General features: G+C 32.8%; 1 protein-coding gene and 1 long non-coding RNA gene across 2 annotated transcripts; one reads left to right on the plus strand and one right to left on the minus strand.

Moving 5' to 3' along the window:
• Positions 1-6853: 6853 nt before the first annotated feature.
• Positions 6854-8146, minus strand: LOC145006106 (uncharacterized). Its single transcript, XM_078965201.1, has 3 exons — positions 7790-8146; positions 7466-7691; positions 6854-7375 (listed from the first exon to the last, which is right to left on the minus strand). The coding sequence occupies exons 1-3, from the start codon at positions 8066-8068 to the stop codon at positions 6918-6920; spliced, it is 963 nt and encodes a 320-aa protein (XP_078821327.1). The 5' UTR covers positions 8069-8146; the 3' UTR covers positions 6854-6917.
• Positions 8147-11282: 3136 nt separating this feature from the next.
• Positions 11283-12126, plus strand: LOC145003828 (uncharacterized). The gene is made up of 2 exons (XR_013662168.1): positions 11283-11672; positions 11749-12126. It is a non-coding gene; the product is annotated as an uncharacterized LOC145003828 (long non-coding RNA).
• The last annotated feature ends 6606 nt before the right edge of the window (positions 12127-18732 follow it).

An 18732-nucleotide genomic window follows, 5' to 3' on the forward strand; every position in this document is an offset into this window, starting at 1 on the left:
ATATTCTACTAAAATTGGTAGATATATTAAAATATTCTAATATTCTACTAGAATTGTTACATTTGTTAGAATATCTAATATTTTATTAGAATTTTTGAATATTTATAGTTTAATATATCTAGTAGAATATTCTGATGGGTTTTTGAGCAAAACATAATTCCTATGGTGTATATGCAAACCCTAATAACTTTTGGATCTAGTTTGTCTAATGAACATGCAATTGAATATCCAAAGCTATAAACCTAGATCTAGCATACAAATAATCCTATTAACATAAAATAGGGTTTAGATCTTACCTTTGATTGTTATATAACAATAACAATCAATCCTTGGCTTCAGAAAGCTTAGTGACTCAAGTACTGCACCTCTAATGGAGTCACAAACACCACTAAGTAACTTGGATGAAGAGGGGGGAGAGAGGAGGCACCAAAAACGGCTGGAAACCCTAAAGGAAGTGTTAGCCACGTTTTTGGTGCTCAAGGGTTCCTTATATACTTAGGCTATTAGGGTTATCAAACAAGGAAACCCTAATTTGACTGCTTAAGCCCTAAGCAGCCCATGGACCCTTTTTGGAACATACCTTGGATGATTTCTAATGGGCTTCCGCATATTATTCGTCCAACCTATTATTCCAAGGTGATCCATAGCCCAATTGCAATTATCTTATAATTACAATTATAGTCCCCTAAGTTTAATTAATCTCTTTTAACCACAAAATTAATTCTTGACTAATATTGCTTAAACATTATGATTTCTCTTTTAATATATTTTTCTTATAATATATTAATAAATCATAATTAAACCTTTCTCTCCTTAATTCATCCTACATATTGCTATGGTGAAGGCAACCCAAAAGGATCATGCTCATAATCGGATCAAGTAGATACCAAAATAGTTATGGACTTAGAGGTTAATCCAACATATTCTAACATTCAAAAACTTCGATTTGAATATTTACAATATAATATTCTGTTAGAATATTTCACGTATATTTTGAAAAAAACGGTAATATTATTTTAATTTTTAATTTTTTTTGGGTAATATAAATGACGAAAATAATATTTTAAAAAATACGAAAACTTTTATTTATTTTGCTTTTTTATTCAAAATGAATGGCTAGGATTATGTCCCTATATCTCACAAAATATGATGATCTCGTATATAGTAACCTTATATATATATATATATATATATATATATATATATATATATATATATATATATATATATATATATATATATCTGTATCGATCATATTTGTAAACCAAAATTTTCATTTTTAAACAAACAAAAAAAATAGTTTTCATAATAACCATCTCATAAAAAATCATAATATCAAATACAATTTCCACATCAAATTATCAAGGTGTCCCAAAATATCCGGTAACAAAATCTCCAAACGAATGTGTACAATCAGTCATTCGCTTTCCTGTGATCCTCAGAAGTACCTGAAACACATTTAATTAACAAATGTAAGAACAAAGCTTGGTGAGTTCCCCAAGATATCACACACAACACAACACATAAAAAAGTTATGGGTTATTAGCAACCCTAGAGACTACCCGAAGTCTCAATGGGAAAACAACAATCCCTGTGGGTTATCAGCAACCCTAAAAACTACTCGAAATCTCAACACTTATAACAACACATTCACAGTAATAATATTTAGACCCAACTGGTCATCATATGTATATACAAACAACTATTCAACCACACAAGTAAGAATAAGTGAGGAAACTCACCTGTCACTGATGACAGATAGAACTCACACTCGGTTCATGAGATTCATGAACGTTGTCGGTGCATTGGTGAGTGCAAAAGGCATCACCACAAACTCGTAATACCCGTAACGAATTGGAAAGGCCGTATTCTAAATATCCTCCTATCGCACTCTTATCTGATGGTAGCCAGACCTCAGATCAATATCGGAAAACCAAGATGCCCCTTGTAACCGATCGAAGAGATCATCGATCTTATATAACGGATAACGGTTCTTCACCGTTACCTTGTTTAGTTTCCGGTAATGAATACACATCCAGTGTAAACCATCATTCTTCTTGACAAAAAAGAACGGTGCTCATCCCCATGGAGAACTGCTCGGTCGAATAAACTCATTTCCTAACAACTCCTGAAGCTAAGAGGATAACTCCTGCATTTTAGGAGGTGCAAGACGATACAAAAATATGAAAATTGGTGCCGCACCAGGGATAAGATCAATCCGGAACTCTACTTGCCTCTTAGGAGGCACACTGTAACACCCCGAATTCAGAAGACCTATAAAGGAAAGAAAACCTCAAGATAAGGGAGTGACTCGACGAGTAGGAGCGTGATTTTGGTCGCGGGTTAAGTGACCTACTCGACGAGTCAGAGGACTGACTCGGGGAGTTGGCCAGGTTTTGGGAAAACCCTAAATCGGGAGTTGGTGCCCTATTTAAGCATCTTATTCTCATTCTATCAGCCTTATTTGTAGCCTCCATTGTCCAGAATCTGTCCCACGAAACCCTAGTGTTCTCTTTGAGTGTGTGAGCCTTATTGAAGGATTTAGAGTGCTCTTAAAGTCTAGAAGAAGAAGAACGAGGTTGAAGGTCCAAGGAAAAAGTTGTAGATCCAGGACGTTTGCTTCATCATCTTCATTTTCTGGTAATCAAGTTCTCACCTTGACTTCTAGTTTGATAGATCTCTTTATGTCCCTTTTTATGGATTTTATGGTCCAAGAAGGATGTCTTGTGGGATTTGGACGTCCCCAAGCTAGATCCTTCCAGATTTAGAGGTGTTCAGAGTAGCAGAGGCATAAAGGTGGAAGCTTTATGCCATTATACCTCTCCATGAAAAGTTTAAAGAGTTGTTTTGGCCTTTTGAGCAAAAAGGGCCATGCATGGGTGCAAAGGGAGTGGCTTTGTGTGATATCCCGACCCTAGGAGGCCAAATCTAGGTCTTGGATGCCTTGAGCTTGTCTGAAATCGTCTGAATAGTGTTGGACATAGAGAGACTCGGCGAGTCAGGCCAGTTCTTGCCCCAAAACCCTTCTGTTAAGGGTATGAGTGAGCTTGGAAAGGGACTTAGTCGGCCCGAGTCCATAATGGTCATGAAGTTCATCGTACTCGACGAGTTCAAGAAAGAACTCAGCGATTCTAAGGCAATCTCCTTAGTTATGAAGATGGACTCGATGAGTTGTTCATACAACTCGGTGAGTCACAGGCTAGACACATTCATATGTGGATGATGAACTCGACGAGTTCAAGGATGAACTCGGTGAGTCAGTTGGAGGTGGTCCCGATAGTATGGTTGAAGGAGAACCCGTCAAGTTCTTGCCAAACTCGACAAGTTGAGTCGATGGTTGTTTTGGGATTGGAGGAGTATGGACTCGACGAGTTAATAGGCCAACTCGGCGAGTCAGGTCAACTGGATGTTGACTTTGACCAAGTTTGACTAGGGTTGACTTTTGGATTATTGTGATCTAAATATTATTTTGGGCATTGATAGTTTGGGAAGCCGAAGGGTTAGCAGTTCAGAATTTGTCGGTTAGCAGTCAGAGGTGTTCATCAAGTTTTCAGCAGTTCGATGTGAGTCTCTTCACTGTTTGTATGGGTCTACGACTACAATGTCAGTCCATTTAGTTTATGTATGATAGGAAGACCCGGGGGTTAGCCTTAGGCATTATGCACGAAAGATCAGGAGATGGCTCCTGGCACACAATATGTTATTATGTATGATAGGAAGACCCGTGGGTTAGCCCTAGGAATTATGCATGAAAGACCATGAGACGGCTCCTGGCACACAATATGTTATTATGTATGGCAGGAAGACCCGGGGGTTAGCCCTAAGCAACATGTCTGAAAGACCAGGAGGTGGATCCTGGCGTACTGTATGCTATTATGTATGAAAGGCCAGGAGGTAGTTCCTGGCACACTATATGCTGAGTAGCCTAGTAGAGTAGTATGTATAGTTGTCTTTGTGATGCTTGCATGGAAGACCATGGGGTGGCCCTTGGCACTTGTCTGTAAGACCCAGGAAGTGCCCCCCAGGCTTGACCAGGAAGACCTCGTGCGGCCCATGGCATAACAACAAGACTATGTTTGGCACATAGCACCTTAGCAAGACTATGTTTGGCACATAACGCCTTACTTGATTATGGATACATTTGTTATGTATGGTTCATGGTTATGTATGGCATGTATAGATCAGTTGATACGTATGGTATGTGGTATCTGGGAAACTCACTAATCTTCATGCTTAAGGTTTTCAACTATTTGTTTCAGGTACTAATGTTTTTTCAAGGAAGGAGCTCGGGGCAATCGCAACGCATCACACCATGTTTTCCGCACTAGATGGTCTTTGGGATTTAAAACTCTGATAATTGTTATATTAAGAATGTTGTTAAATGCTTGAGCAAAATTTATTAAGCAGTTTTTGATTAATCAAAATGAAATTTTTGGTTTTGAATTTTGGGATGTTACACACACCGGGCAATTCCTCTGGAAAAACATCATGGAAATCATGCACAACAGGAACATCAGAAAGAGAAACCGATTTCTTCTCATCAACCCGGGTCTCCACTACATATGCCAGATAACCCATACACCCATGTTGTAAACTCTGACTCGCTCTGACGACAGAATAGAAATTTGATCCTGACCTATCACCCTCGCCGTAAATGGTCAACAGTCCAATCCATATCCATGACAACACAAACATCTCCCATCACAATAGGGATAAGATCCATCGGATACCCAACACCAAAAATCTCTAGCACACAACCCCGATAGATATCAGTCGCAGAGAACAGATGCTCATCAGGTATAGATACTCTCAATGTCCTGCTCAAGGCCTCCCGTGCAATACTAAAATCATGACAAAAAGATGATGACACAAAAGACCAATTCACACCCGAGTCAAACATCACAAGTGCAGGTACAAAATTCACAAGGAAAGTGCCTAACATGAACAATATCATAAGCAACATAAATAAATCAGTAGAAATAACTAAAGAACGCATACCATCCATGACGTCTGGAGCTGCTCTGGCCTCCTCTTCTATCAACTGAAATGCTCTCCCTCAAGCCCTTGGTGAAGGGTTTTGTTGCATAAAATATATAGTTTTTTTTTCCATAAAAATCGGCAACGGAAGCTTTAACATTTTCTTATAAATTGAGATTCTAGCAACAAAATAAACCATCAAGGATCATTTTAAAGAGATTAGAATGATATTATAACAACCATAGGGTGTTTAGAAAATATAATCTTTGTAGCCTTTGAAAAATCTTGGATTCCATCGCTAAAATCTGTATATAAAAGTCCTTTATAGTTGTAGTGTATATATTTTTGTATGGTGAATGTTCATGGTTCAAATAGACAAATGTCTTTGCATAATATAAAATGTCGTTTTTTTGTCCGAAACAGTTTTGAAATATTCCAAATAGTTTGCGCAACTCTCGCTTAATATTTAAAATACAAACACACAATATCATCCGAAATATATTATTTAGGTTGTTAGTAAAAATAGATTAATCTATTGTGATTCTATGTAGTTAACTTCAAGTTTGTGATCCACTAGTCTATATATAAGGCGTGTTTGCCTCGGAGCTTTTGGAAGCGTTTGGGAGCTTCTAACATTTAGCTTTTGGTAAAACGTTATAGTTTAAACAAAAAACTTCGTTTGACAGTACGAACGTTTAGCTTTTAGTGTTAACAAAACGCTCCGATTCTAAAAGCTACTTCATGTAGCGTTTAACAAAACGCTTCTGAGCTTTTGAAATTAATTTTCATAATTACCCTTAAAAACATATTTATTTATTTTTAATCAATTGTCCTTTTATGTAATTTTATATATTTCAAAAGCTTTCAACTGTTTTTGCCAAACATTCATATAACAAATAAAAGCTACAGCTTCCCGCTATCAGCTACCTACTACACGCTACCAGTTAATCGCTACCCGCTTCCAGCTAACAGCTACTTTTGCCAAACACGCCTATAAAATGAAGTACTATGTTGTTTGGTTTATAAGTTGGCAGTTAAAACTTATATTTCTAGTGGATCTATGTTATTTAATTTGTAAGTTACCAATTAATATAGATTGATTTATTTTGATTCTATGTAGTTAACTTCAAATTTGTGATCCACAAGTCTATCTATAAACTGAAGTACTATGTTGTTTGGTTTATAAGTTGGCAATTAAGGATCTATGTTATTTAATTTGTAAGCTACCGATTAATATAGGTTGATTTATTTTGATTCATTGTAAGTAGTTAAGGCTATCCGGAATGGAGCCTCAAGTCATGCATGAAAGTCTATGTGACATACTAACCCACTAGTGAACACCACCCTAAAGGCTGATGGGTTGGATGTGAAGTAACTATGGAGACAGATGAAGACGTTGCTATTGATTGGCTAAAACTTTTTTGACCATTTCTCTTGTAAGGTTAGAATAAAAAAAATTATTGATTACATGAATAAAGGAAAATGTTCGTGGAGTGGTGATCATTTCCATGGGCTGGTAGCTAGTTTGATAGTGAAGAGATAGTGAAAATGATGTGAAACATATGTGACAATATTTTCTAATGGGTTGGTGATAATTATCATGTGTTAACCCATTCTATATGTTGTTGGTGTTCGAGTTTATTCTCTATCCCCACTACTTTACTATTTTACACTTATTATACCTTGTTATTTGTATTTTATTTTCATGATTGGGATCGTTGCAATGTCTTTATGTCTATATCATAAATATTTATCAAAGCTGAGTTGGTTGTTTATTTTTTATACTATAAAGTGTCACAACACCTTCCTTCCTAAAGTGCACTTATGATATATTACGAACTCTTTTACTCCACTAAAAGTAAATAAAAAACAAAACTACCTACAAAATAAGTAATTTTATTCATAATAATGTGCTGACATGTCAATAAGTATAATATTTTTCACAAAACTTCAACAGTATGGACATAAACATAAGGCATATTTGACAAGTTGTCAAGAAGATCCATCGTTAACATCGATGATTTAGCCTTATAAGGCGATCGGGTAGAATAACTATGATCTACCTCTAATGGCTTAATCAGTGTTAAGGTGATGGGTGTAATCCGTTCAATGACTTTAAGCCATTTTGCTTGCATGTATCGTTGCTTTCTCCATGGCCCCAAATGCATTTTCTTTTCCTTCATGCATTTTTTAGCCGCATTACTCAGTAGTTTAATCACAGCTTGCAGTCTATCGATCTTTCCCACGAATATATCGGGAAGTTTGGATACAAGACCATTATACTCTTCACTTCCTTTCTTCATTTCAAATTGACCTCGTAACTCCAACTCGATTATCACCCTCACTTCACCCTTTTTATGATTAGAGTTGTCGATCACATCCACAAACGTGTGCTCTCCTGTTTCATACATATACAACACAACATGTTAGTAACTACAACGTGATTTTGGCTTTTTGTCACAAGAAAATTTGATGAAAATGAAAATACCTGATGGAATATCTAAGGAGCTCTTCCATTTGGACTTGCAAATAGCAGAATCATAACCGGAATTCTGCAACCGGCTACAAATTTCTCTCATTCTACAACTCCGGCATCCACGGGGGACTGGTCTCGAACAAGAACATTCATTCTCAGCCATCGCAACTTCCAAAAGTACTTCTTTTGCTATATTTCGGATCTTTGACTCGAACATTGTTGTCCTAAATAACGTCGACTGTTGAAATTGTATAAAAAATTGTCATTTCACTTCAAGATGTTATAATAAACGATACCCACAAAATATCATTCATATAAGTAAGACTAAAGACTTACATGTAAATTCTCATGTTGGGTATCCCAAAATTTGATCTTGTCTTCGATATCTTCAGGGTTTTCGGTCTCGTTATCATCTTCGATTTCATGTTGGATATTGTCGCTATACGTGTCATTTTCCGGTGACGATAATATGGTGGCTTCTTCCTCGAGAAACCCAAAGATTGAACCAGACAATTGCACCGTCGGTTGATCATGTGGGTTATCACCGGTGCTGTAATTGTGGTTTGGTGATAGGACACGGTGGCTCATCGGAATTCTGGTGGTGGCTCTACCCATGGACCAATCACCAACCTCACACGTTTTTTTATTATAAATAAAAAGAGTGTGTTTTTGTTGCAGTGAAATTAATAATGAAAAGGGTTATTATATATAGGGTTATGAATGTCACGTGGCATGTTAGTATTGGATGATGTTAATCTCTACGGTCAAGGATGGGTTGGATCCACGTAAGTTTGAGTCAAGTGGTCCAAAGAGATATACTTCAAGATATTCAAAATTTTGTTTCTATTTATTTACAGAAAAACCCTTGAACTTTACATACTATTTAATTCATAAGTTATTTACCAACATATACCACTTTATACATTGTTAAATTTGTAGGTTGTTTTATTCAAGGATATAGATATTTTCATAGTAAATTATAAAATCCCTAGAAGTATTATACCGAAATTTACTCCGGAGCATGTCGTGGATAAATTATATGCTAGTACTTATGGATTCACTTTTATCAATATATATTTATATGTAGGAAATTGATAAAATCCTTGTAGTGAGTCTTATAAGTTTTAAAAACAAGTAACAACTAATTTATGGCATTACTCATTCAATACTCACCATCTAACTTTCAATTTTTTCAAGTCTAAACACATTGATCTTCTAGAGTTTGGGTTCAAGTTCGAGTTCAAGCACAAAAATAAGCATGAAACATATAAACTTACTAAAACGTTATTTCTTTTTCTAATTTCTATCAAAAAGATTATTGACTTGTATTTCTATCAACTTTCAAGCCTTAATTCCATGTTTTATCTAATCGAGTATGATTCTCGTGTAACATCATTTATAGTAGAGCCTCATGCTTGACTTGTTTCACCTAATGTTTTATATTCATCTATTGTCTAGAGTAAATTTCAAAGTACCCAACTGAAGGGTTCCAATGAAATATATGTATATTAAGTTTCTGGTACTTGGACTAAAAATGTAAAACTCATATAAAATGACTAATAATGAATGTTGTAAAATAGTATAGGGGCTATATGTAGAACTTATTGTGAGTTTGGAGGACCGTATTTTATCGTATTCCATCTGTCGTTTGCTGTTTATCGTGTGCAGCGAACCTCCGCTCATGGAACTCCGGGGTCCCACTTGACAGTCTGGAGTGATGAGTAAGACGTGATCCAAACCGTTGAATGAATGAGATGGCGGGTCACACATGCTGTCACCAACTCCATTTATCAAAAAATGGATTTGATACGCGGCGGAAGGCCTATGGTTTTATTAGATTTTAGTAGACTAAAATGCCCTTGTTGGCACAATGATTTGGACGACAAGAAGACAAAGGGTACAATAGTCTTTCACTTGGTCAATGTGGGTGGACTACAATTATTTGAATATAAATAATATAAATAGATTTCCACGTTATTCACCTTTTAAAGGGATTATATATAGGGCTTTAAACTATTTAGAGCAAATTTAAGTAGCGTTCTTATAGTTTGGTTAAAATAACAGTTTTGATCATATTATTGGAAATGTATCACCATTGGTGTATACAGAGGGTTTTCGTAACATTCGTGGTCCTCTTCTCTAAGAAGCCTAATAAAAAGGCGTTGTTAAATATTTAAAAAAGACAAAAATACCCTTCTTCCACCACTACTTACACACCACCACCACCATCCACTAGTCACCATCATCCCCATCACCACTTATAAACACCATTTCAGAAGAGATTCTATTTATTTATTTATTTATTTATTTTTTTCTTCCGCTGTGGCAAACCAAACAATCATATACACCTTTTCATTTTCTTACCAAGAAATGAATCGATCGTCCCTATCAATTTTGATAACAAAGGGAACACACCACCATCATCACTAATCACCACCACCACCACTATTTCTAATGACCACCACTACCAATCACCAATCATCACCAGCATCACACCAGTATCATTATTTCCGATCACAACTACACCATTTGCCATTTCACTTCGCTCTAGATAACAACACGACAATTGATTCAAACATCCTTCGACCTAATATAATTATCATAAGAAATTTTCAATCCAAATTTTGTATAAAACTAGTGTTGGTTTAAAATGTCGAAGGTCTTAACTAAATTGATATAATTGAGTGAATAATAGTAATGCCATTTTTGGGTTGCCCTTATAACCAAGAATAGTTTGGATTGATCTTAAGAAAGAGATAAATGATTTATTAATATGATTAATATATTAATTAGAAATATTAAATAACAATTAAGAATTAATCTGAATTAATTTAATTAATGGTTATGAATTAATTAGAGGTAAATTAAAGGTATAAGGGTTAAAATGTTATTGTTTAATAGTTAAAAAAGAAAGACATTCTAGTATAGAGCCTAGAGTTTTGACTATACTATGCATATTTGTGAAAACCCTAAAAGAAAAATGAAAATCTAAAATCCTAGCCCTCTAGGGTTTTTCGAAAATTGTCTTGTCTCTTGCCTTTTTCAAAATTTACTAGGGTTTGCTAATTTTCGTATTTGTTATTTTACTTGCCTAAAATTTGAACAACTAAAACTAGATAACATGAACCCTAATTTCAAATTTAGGAAAGAGATTAAGGTAGTGTGAAGGTAGTGGTGAGAAGTATTTAAATCTAGTCTCGTTTAAGGGTAGAGAGAATGAATAGAGTGAATCATGTAGTTGAAGGGGATAAATGGTTGAAGTCGTCATTTAGGGTTTCTCTGAGAGGGAGGAAGAAAGATGGAGGAAGGCAGTGAAAGTGTGTGGAGACGAAGGAAATGAAGTTCAAGTGTTCAACAGAAAGACACAAGATATTAAGTGATGGTGGCAGTTGAGTGTAAGGTTTTTAGAGAACAGGGGATTATGAGGGAGGTGAGATGCGAAAAGGCTTTGGGTTTCAAAGGATCTTGAAAATGACGGATTAAATTTTATTAAGAAATAAGGAGAAGGTGTCGATGAATGGGAAGAGATATGGGTAGTCTAGGTCAATTGTTGACAATTCAATTTTCCTTAATTTAACGTGATTTAGTTTTGATATGCAAATATTAATCTTATTTGCGCATAAAACGTTTTTACTTTTTCCTTTAACATTTATACTACTTAAAATTAAGACCTTCTTGTCATAAAATAGGTAAATGTATTTTAAGATATATATATATATATATATATATATATATATATATATATATATATATATATATATATATATATATATATATATATATATATATATATATATATATTCACAAAGGAGTTAAGAGCAATATACTTTAAACATCAGATTTTGGCCACAAAACTTTTTAAAGATTGACAATTCTAGTGCCTCCCAGCACACGTGTTTTCCTCTGCGATGTCCATCGCCTCAATTTCTTTTAAACAAAAAAATTGTGTTTTTCTTTCTATTTTCCAGATCCTTCTCTGCAGTTTCCCTTCAGGATCCTTCTTCCACAACATCTACTCACCGTCGACTATCACTCTTACGAACATCGTAGCCAGAGAGAAGGATTGACTGCGAGATTGGAGGTATTGATTATGGTGTGCGGAGGATGTCGTTTGGTCGGCAGTTTCTCTATGTCAGTTACCGCCTCCCTCTCCTGAACCTCTCTGTTGAGCATCGCTTCTGGTGGAATCTCTCCGACTGACGACTACTAGTAGTCTCAGGCAAGTCTCTCTACTTTTTGAAGGCTTTCTCTTTGCATTAATGCTATGTTTGAGGTCGTTTGTTTCTTTTCCTCAGGTTGGTCCACTTCCGATCGTCCTTCTTCTTTCCACCGTCACTTGCCTCTGTCCCTGAAATATTTAGTTTTTCTTAACATAAAAACTCTATCTAGCACCTCTTCTTGGAGAAGGTGGAATTGGACTTGTCTATCTGGTTATTTCCCTTAAAAAATCTACTTTGACCAGTATTGTATATCTTGATTTTTTTTTTTTTTTTTTTTTTTGGTCGATATTATAGCTGATTTGGAATGGGTTTGGGGAAGAGCTGAAAGTTTAGGTAATTTTAAGTTAGGAATGATCATTTTGCCCTTTAAGAATGACATGACATCTGTACTTCTAAACAACGTTTATATTTCATACATGTTTTAATTATAAGGTGTTTCTATTGTTGTTGTTATCTACTCTACTTGGGATCTTTTGGTTAGCATTATATTTGTTTAAGTTCATTTTCTATAATATATTATGACGGGTACTTAGGTAGTACTAAATTTTTTTCCCTGGTACTCAGTTATTGTTAAAAAAAATCATTGTCTTGATTTCATTGATTCAGGACATAGAGTTATCAAATGAGATAAATGAATCTTTCAATAAATCATCTCAAGCTTTGACAAAACTATCTTCCAATCTAGATAAGTGCCCATGTCCTAGCAACTGGGTATGTTAATATATCAATCCAAGACTTGAATTGTTATGATAATAGAATATGTTTGTCAATTCATTTAATAGAAATAATAGAAAAAGACACTATTGACCCACGTGTTTGATTTTATGTTTTTACTTTTAATAATTAAAAGGGATAATTTAAAAAGACATAACAAAAAGTAAAATATATCAAGTAAACCAAGGGTGATAGAGAGTTTGCTTACAAGTGTCTGATATAAACCATAAATGAGGACATGAGTTTTCCATTCTTACATTATATGGAAAATTGCAAGGAGAAGACAAGATTGTATGGCGTGTCCTATTGTGGCCCAATTGATTTGGAACAATACGGGTCCATGAAAGGAGGAAATTTACTCGATTATTTGCTTTAGAAAAAATATTTTTTGATTGTTATTAAAACATCATGTTGTTTTTGTCGGTTTAATAGCAACCTACTTTTGTTAAATACATTACCTAATTTTGTTGTCATTTTTTATTGGTTTGTTATTTTTTTTGGTATCATCGAATAGATCATCAGAAAGCATACAATTTGAGTGGCTTATTTTGGAGCTTTACTTTTGATGTATACCATTTTATTTTTTTATAGCTCATAATCATTAACATTTTCTTAAATCAGTATGTATTGTTAAGCATGCATCAAGATTTTCAATGGAAGCATTCACAATCTGAAGTCGAGAATGAAGATGTTATCAAAACTCTTGAATTAGAGATACAAAGAAAGAAAGAGGGAATATATAATCTGCAAAATGGAGATGGTGAAGTATGAACAACATGAAGAGTCACATGAGAAACAACTTAATTATTATCAAAGGTTACTACATGACAAGAGACACGTTGTTTTCGAAGTCGAGGAAATAGAAAAACTAAGGCGGAATATTTCTAATTTATTCACAAATTTCAAGTAATAGCTTTCAAGAAAGTGTATTTAGTAGTTTACACAATTGTTTGTATTACAAAAATAACAACATACTTTGATGTTCAACTGCCTATAACTACAATGCTATTTCTTGCATTTATCCCAACCAGGAAATAACTACAAAAATAGCAATATATTTTTATTTGTGTTTGTCTACTATGATATCTTCCATTTCTTATTCCTAAATCTTTTGATTAAAATTCTTAATCAAAACACAATGCTCTTATTTATAACGAACCAAACATCATTAAAATCCGCAGCTAACGCAAGCATTTTTACCAGTTTACTCTTAATTTAGTAAGTTTAAGAAAAAAGGCAAGAGGTACTTTTTTTGTCCTCTTATTCCACCATGGACCTAAAGCCCATGATAAAATGAATGAAGGAAACAATCCAACATATTTCATGGTTATTATTAACTGCTTCAGCATATGAATAATATATTAATGAATTCTTTAATTTATATAAATAACTAGTTTATAAACCAATATCATATCATACACAATTAATAAATTAAAATAATATAGATAATAATAGGAGAGCTGATTTGTACACAATAATTTTTCTCCATACACAACAATTGATGCTTTGAAATGTTACATTGTACAACCCTATATAATGCATAAATTGTTATGTTTATAAACTTTTGATGTCATTAATCTATCGAAATGTTGGGAAAAAAAATGTCGTAAATCATGATTACGATTGGTAAGTTATTTTGCCGCAATGTTGAACGTGTCCTAAGTTTCCTTCAAGTGGAATGCATGCACATTAAATATTACATAAATAGATTACAGATATCTATATCTATTCATTTACATAGTCCGCCAAAAATCATATTTTCGTAGGAAATATCATGTTTTATAATAAATTTAATATTTATTAAACTGCATAAACTTAATCGAATTCCAACTGAAATTCTAGGACATCACCTATGGCCGTATTTGGAATTATTGATCTTTACAATTTATTGTAACAAAATTAGCATTGGGCTTAGGTTATATCTTTTCTTGGCACCTAGTGTACACTAAATTTGAAGTTAACGTTAGAAAGGTATAATCATAAATTTGCAATATTAAATTGAGGTTAGAGACAATATGATGCTGTTAATATAAATCTAGTCGTCGAATTATAATAAAATTGAGATTTTTAATTGTTGTGTTATATATTTTAGTTAAGCCAAGCTGTAAAATTAAGTGTTAAACCAAATTTGCAAGCGGGAATATGAGTGTTCGTTTGAATTGATCGGTTCGATCCGATCCGATCCAATCAAATGAATTCAAATTGATTTCAGTTTTCGAAACATAGATTCAAATAGTTCAAATTAAATTAAAATCCAACCAAACCAAATTACAATTCAGTTAATTGGTTTTTATAATTCAGTTTTCAAAAATTGAACATTTTAAATCCACATATAATTAGAATATTAGTCAATTTTATAGAAGAAAATAAAAACAGATTATTTAGTTGTGGTTTTAAATTTATAAAAAAAAACTACTAATATATATATATATATATATATATATATATATATATATATATATATATATATATATATATATATATATATATATATATATATATATATATATCGTTTAATATTTTATAGATAAAATCTTTTAAGAGAAAATACATATTAAAGTTTTTTATTAAGTGAAACTATTTGAATCTATTTGAAAAAATAAATTAATAAATAATTATCGATATATATATTTAAAATAAATAAATAATAAATTATTATTCTATTTTTTTTTACTATTTGGTTCTCATTTTATAAACCAAAACAAATCCGAAATAATAATTCAGTTTTGTTTAAAACCAATAAAAAAATCGAATATTCAAACTAAATTGGATAATTCGATTTTATCCAAATAATAAACAACATAAAAAGAACATAAAAAGATTGTAAAGGTAAGAAAAACATGAGAAAGAGAGGGTGGAGTAGTGACAAAGGTGAGGCAAGAAAAACATGAGGAAAAAAGTTTAGGCCATTAACTTTCCTTTTTAGTATAGATATAATATAATATTCATTTGTTGTGGCTTCTTAAACTTCAAAGTTTTGTTGATTAAATATGAGAATATCCCCAAAATAAAAAGTCATGACATGATATTTCTGTTAAATGAAGTGGTTCACATGACGTTCACATGACGTCCATGTGGATCATTTCAAATATAAATTTATTATTATTATTATTATTATTATTATTATATATCAACAAAAATAGGAAGATGAAGTCCAAATAAATTATGTCTTGGAAGAACATGCGGGAATATGTTGCCTATGTAACACCAACCAAAATGTAATCGACAGTTTTAACTACAATAAACCGATGAAAACAACTTAGTAAAATTATATATCGTTTTGGAGTTTTCAACAATCTTTGTTCTTGATTCAATTCCTTTTTCAACTTTAACATACAACATCAATGCCTATTTTTGCATTAACTCAAACTTCTCTACGAACCCATTGAAGGAGACAAAGTGACAAACTTTGTTGCAAACCCAAAAGCATAATAAATTTTGGAAAAATACGAATGATATTTTTTTTATAGTGGAACCATATTGATCTTAAACCAATAAAGCAGTTAACAATTTGTTGATTTTAAAGAATGAAATGGTCTTCAAAGATGACACTATTTTTATGATAATCATCAAAATAAGCACTTAACCAGACCTAAGAAACACGAAATTTGACTTTATTCTCATCAATTTTGAATCGGGCATCAAGAGGTTTAAGGTTTTTATCATAGAATAAGAGTTGTTTGTATTTAGATTTTAGGTCTTCTATGAATCAGAATACTTTTGTAATTTCTTAAAGCTTTTAAGGTAGTTCTTCGAAGAATTAAGGATTGCATACAGTTTGTAAGGATAGTTTAGGTGAATAGGGTTTGGTGTGTGTGGATTGAATGGTAAATGATTTCGAGAGTGGGTGTTTTTTAGGAAAATGATAAAAGTATGAAAGATGACAACGACATGAAGGATGGAGACTATATGGATGTTAACATTGATCAAAATGATGAAGAAGATATGGTGGAGGTTGAAGATGATCTTCGAGTTTTTATAGGGGAAATGATAAAAGTGTGATGGATGAAGATGAACGATACAAATTTTTAACAAAAATAAACATAAAGATGAAATATGAAGAATTTAACCTTTAAGATATAAAAAATGACTAAAAATTCAAAATCAACTTTTTTGACATGTCAACATATGCGCACTCTGGTGAAAACAATGTAAGTGATGAAGAAAGAAAAATATCAATACCATGCTTGTGGTGCTTGTTTAAGACAATATAATGCTTTTTGCAAGAAACACACAATATTGGGGTATGTGGAATGAAAATGGGCAGGTAATTCTTTCATGTAAACTTCTTCAGAAAGGTCACCATGAAGGAAACTTTTTTTAACTTCCAATTAGTGGATATGCCATTGTCGAGGTATGACAATGCTAAGAGCAATATAAATGGAATGTTTAGCATCACGAATGAATGTGTCATCAAAGTCCAATACATATTGTTGCGACAATCCCTGAGCAACCAAACCACGATTTTGTTATCAAATCCAAAAATAGATTAAGTGTGTGAATGGTGGTGAGAAGTGAAAGAACTTTATGCTCAAGAGTCATTATGAAGTGATATTTGCTAATAACATATAATCATATATGATTGTATTTTATAGCAAGTTACTACTTATTGATTATATATTAAAGTAATTTGATTATTAATAAATATAATCAATACTTGTATTTAATTGGAAAATTATTATTTATAGAAATACTATTTTCTAGAACAAATTACTGAAATGGTCCCTGTTGTTTGCCAAAGTTTCATGTTTTGTCCTTAACTTTTTTTTTTTTGCACTCTGACAGTCCCTAACGTTTTATTTTGTTTTGTTTTTTCTCCCTAATAAATATAAAAAGATAATAATGCCCTTATAAATTTCCTTTTTCATTATTTTAATTATTTTATAATTATTTGTAAATTAAAAAAAACCCAACAATTTACTTCTAATTTCTATAAATCTCTCATACACCTATTTCTATTTTGTATATTGTATTCTTTATCTAAAAAATAACCCTACATCTCTATATCTAAAAAATAACCCTACATCTCTATATCTAAAAAATAACCCTACATCTCTAATTTCTATAAATCTCTCATACACCTATTTCCAACCCCGAAAACAATCAACTCTTACAAAACCATAATGTTGGAAAACCATCACCTCCGTCAATCCTCATTCAACCACCACTCTCTACCTCCAACAACACCTTCATTCAACCCTCCATCATTTATCTTTGGTCATTACCATCAACCACCACCCCTACCACTTTTTAAAAATCATAACCAAACTAGAATCAGAATCAAAAGCCATGTATAAAACTTGAAATCAAAATATGTTCCAGAAATCTTTCCTGAAAATATTCCATAAATCAAACACAAAATGCATTTGTTGCTTCTTTTCGATATTTTGGTTCTATGTGTTTCAAGAAATCTCTAGATATATTGATTTTATAGGTCTCGGTGGCAGAGGGAAAGTGGTGGTTTCAGGAGAGGCGGCAGTGTTTTTGGCGAGATAAGAGAGGTGGAGGTGCGATTTCAGGGCAACGACCCAGCTGTTCCAATGACATTAGAAAGGATTCTTAGTCTTGTTTCATTTTCACTCTTCCTCTTTCTTGTTGTACATAAGCATTAGATGGTGGTGGTGAAGTCTTGTCATTTAGTAAACAACATATACATAGAAGTGAGAGATATAAAGAAGAGATAAAGGATGTTGAGGTCTTAGTGGTGGCAGTGGTTAGGTGGTGGTGTGGTCCGATAGTGGTGGTGGGATCTTAGGTTATATTTTTGGACGAGAAGAAATATAGAGAAGAGAGATAAATATTAGGGAATTAAGATAGATACACAGAAACTAAAGTAAATTGTGGGTTTTTTTTCGAAAGATCCATGCTTTGACTTGATGGAAGTATGGTCTTAAGATACAATTGTGTAAGTATATAAATAAGACATATACTACTTGTCAGAACTTGATATTCTTATCTTTTTCCTCTCTAAAAGACGAGAACAAGTGTTCTTTCCCTCTCTAACTTTTTCATTGTGTAGTATAGTTTTTGGTGGTTAATATGTTTCTCCTTTTAAGAATTATTTGGTTTAATTTTTTAAGGCTTAAGAAATATATTATACAAGTGAAGACTAGTATCTTTGGGTGGTTTACTCTTGTTTGGTTGATACATTATAGAGAGCTTCTACTTTGGAGTTTTTGTTTCACTTCATCAACTTCCAATCTCCCATTAGAATCAACATATTCAAATCTTATAGTTATTTTTCCTTCTATGGTTGATTAAATATTTCCATGCTTTGCAAAATAATCATTCGTAGGTTAAAATGGGTTTAAGTTTATTCATTTTAAAATCCTTTCATTGCTAACT

Source organism: Lactuca saligna, chromosome 7, assembly GCF_052625555.1.
Source record: "Lactuca saligna cultivar CGN05327 chromosome 7, ASM5262555v1, whole genome shotgun sequence".
Classification (NCBI taxonomy): domain Eukaryota; kingdom Viridiplantae; phylum Streptophyta; class Magnoliopsida; order Asterales; family Asteraceae; genus Lactuca; species Lactuca saligna.

What these genes read in the sequence shown, in the direction of transcription:
- LOC145006106 (XM_078965201.1), bottom strand. Translation starts at nt 8,068, where the DNA reads ATGGGTAGAGCCACCACCAGAATTCCGATGAGCCACCGTGTCCTATCA. An exon ending in CCCAACATGAGAATTTACAT is followed by an intron (nt 7,692 to 7,789) that starts GTAAGTCTTTAG and finishes CAATTTCAACAG; the next exon opens with TCGACGTTATTTAGGACAAC. An exon ending in CTCCTTAGATATTCCATCAG is followed by an intron (nt 7,376 to 7,465) that starts GTATTTTCATTT and finishes TGTATGAAACAG; the next exon opens with GAGAGCACACGTTTGTGGAT.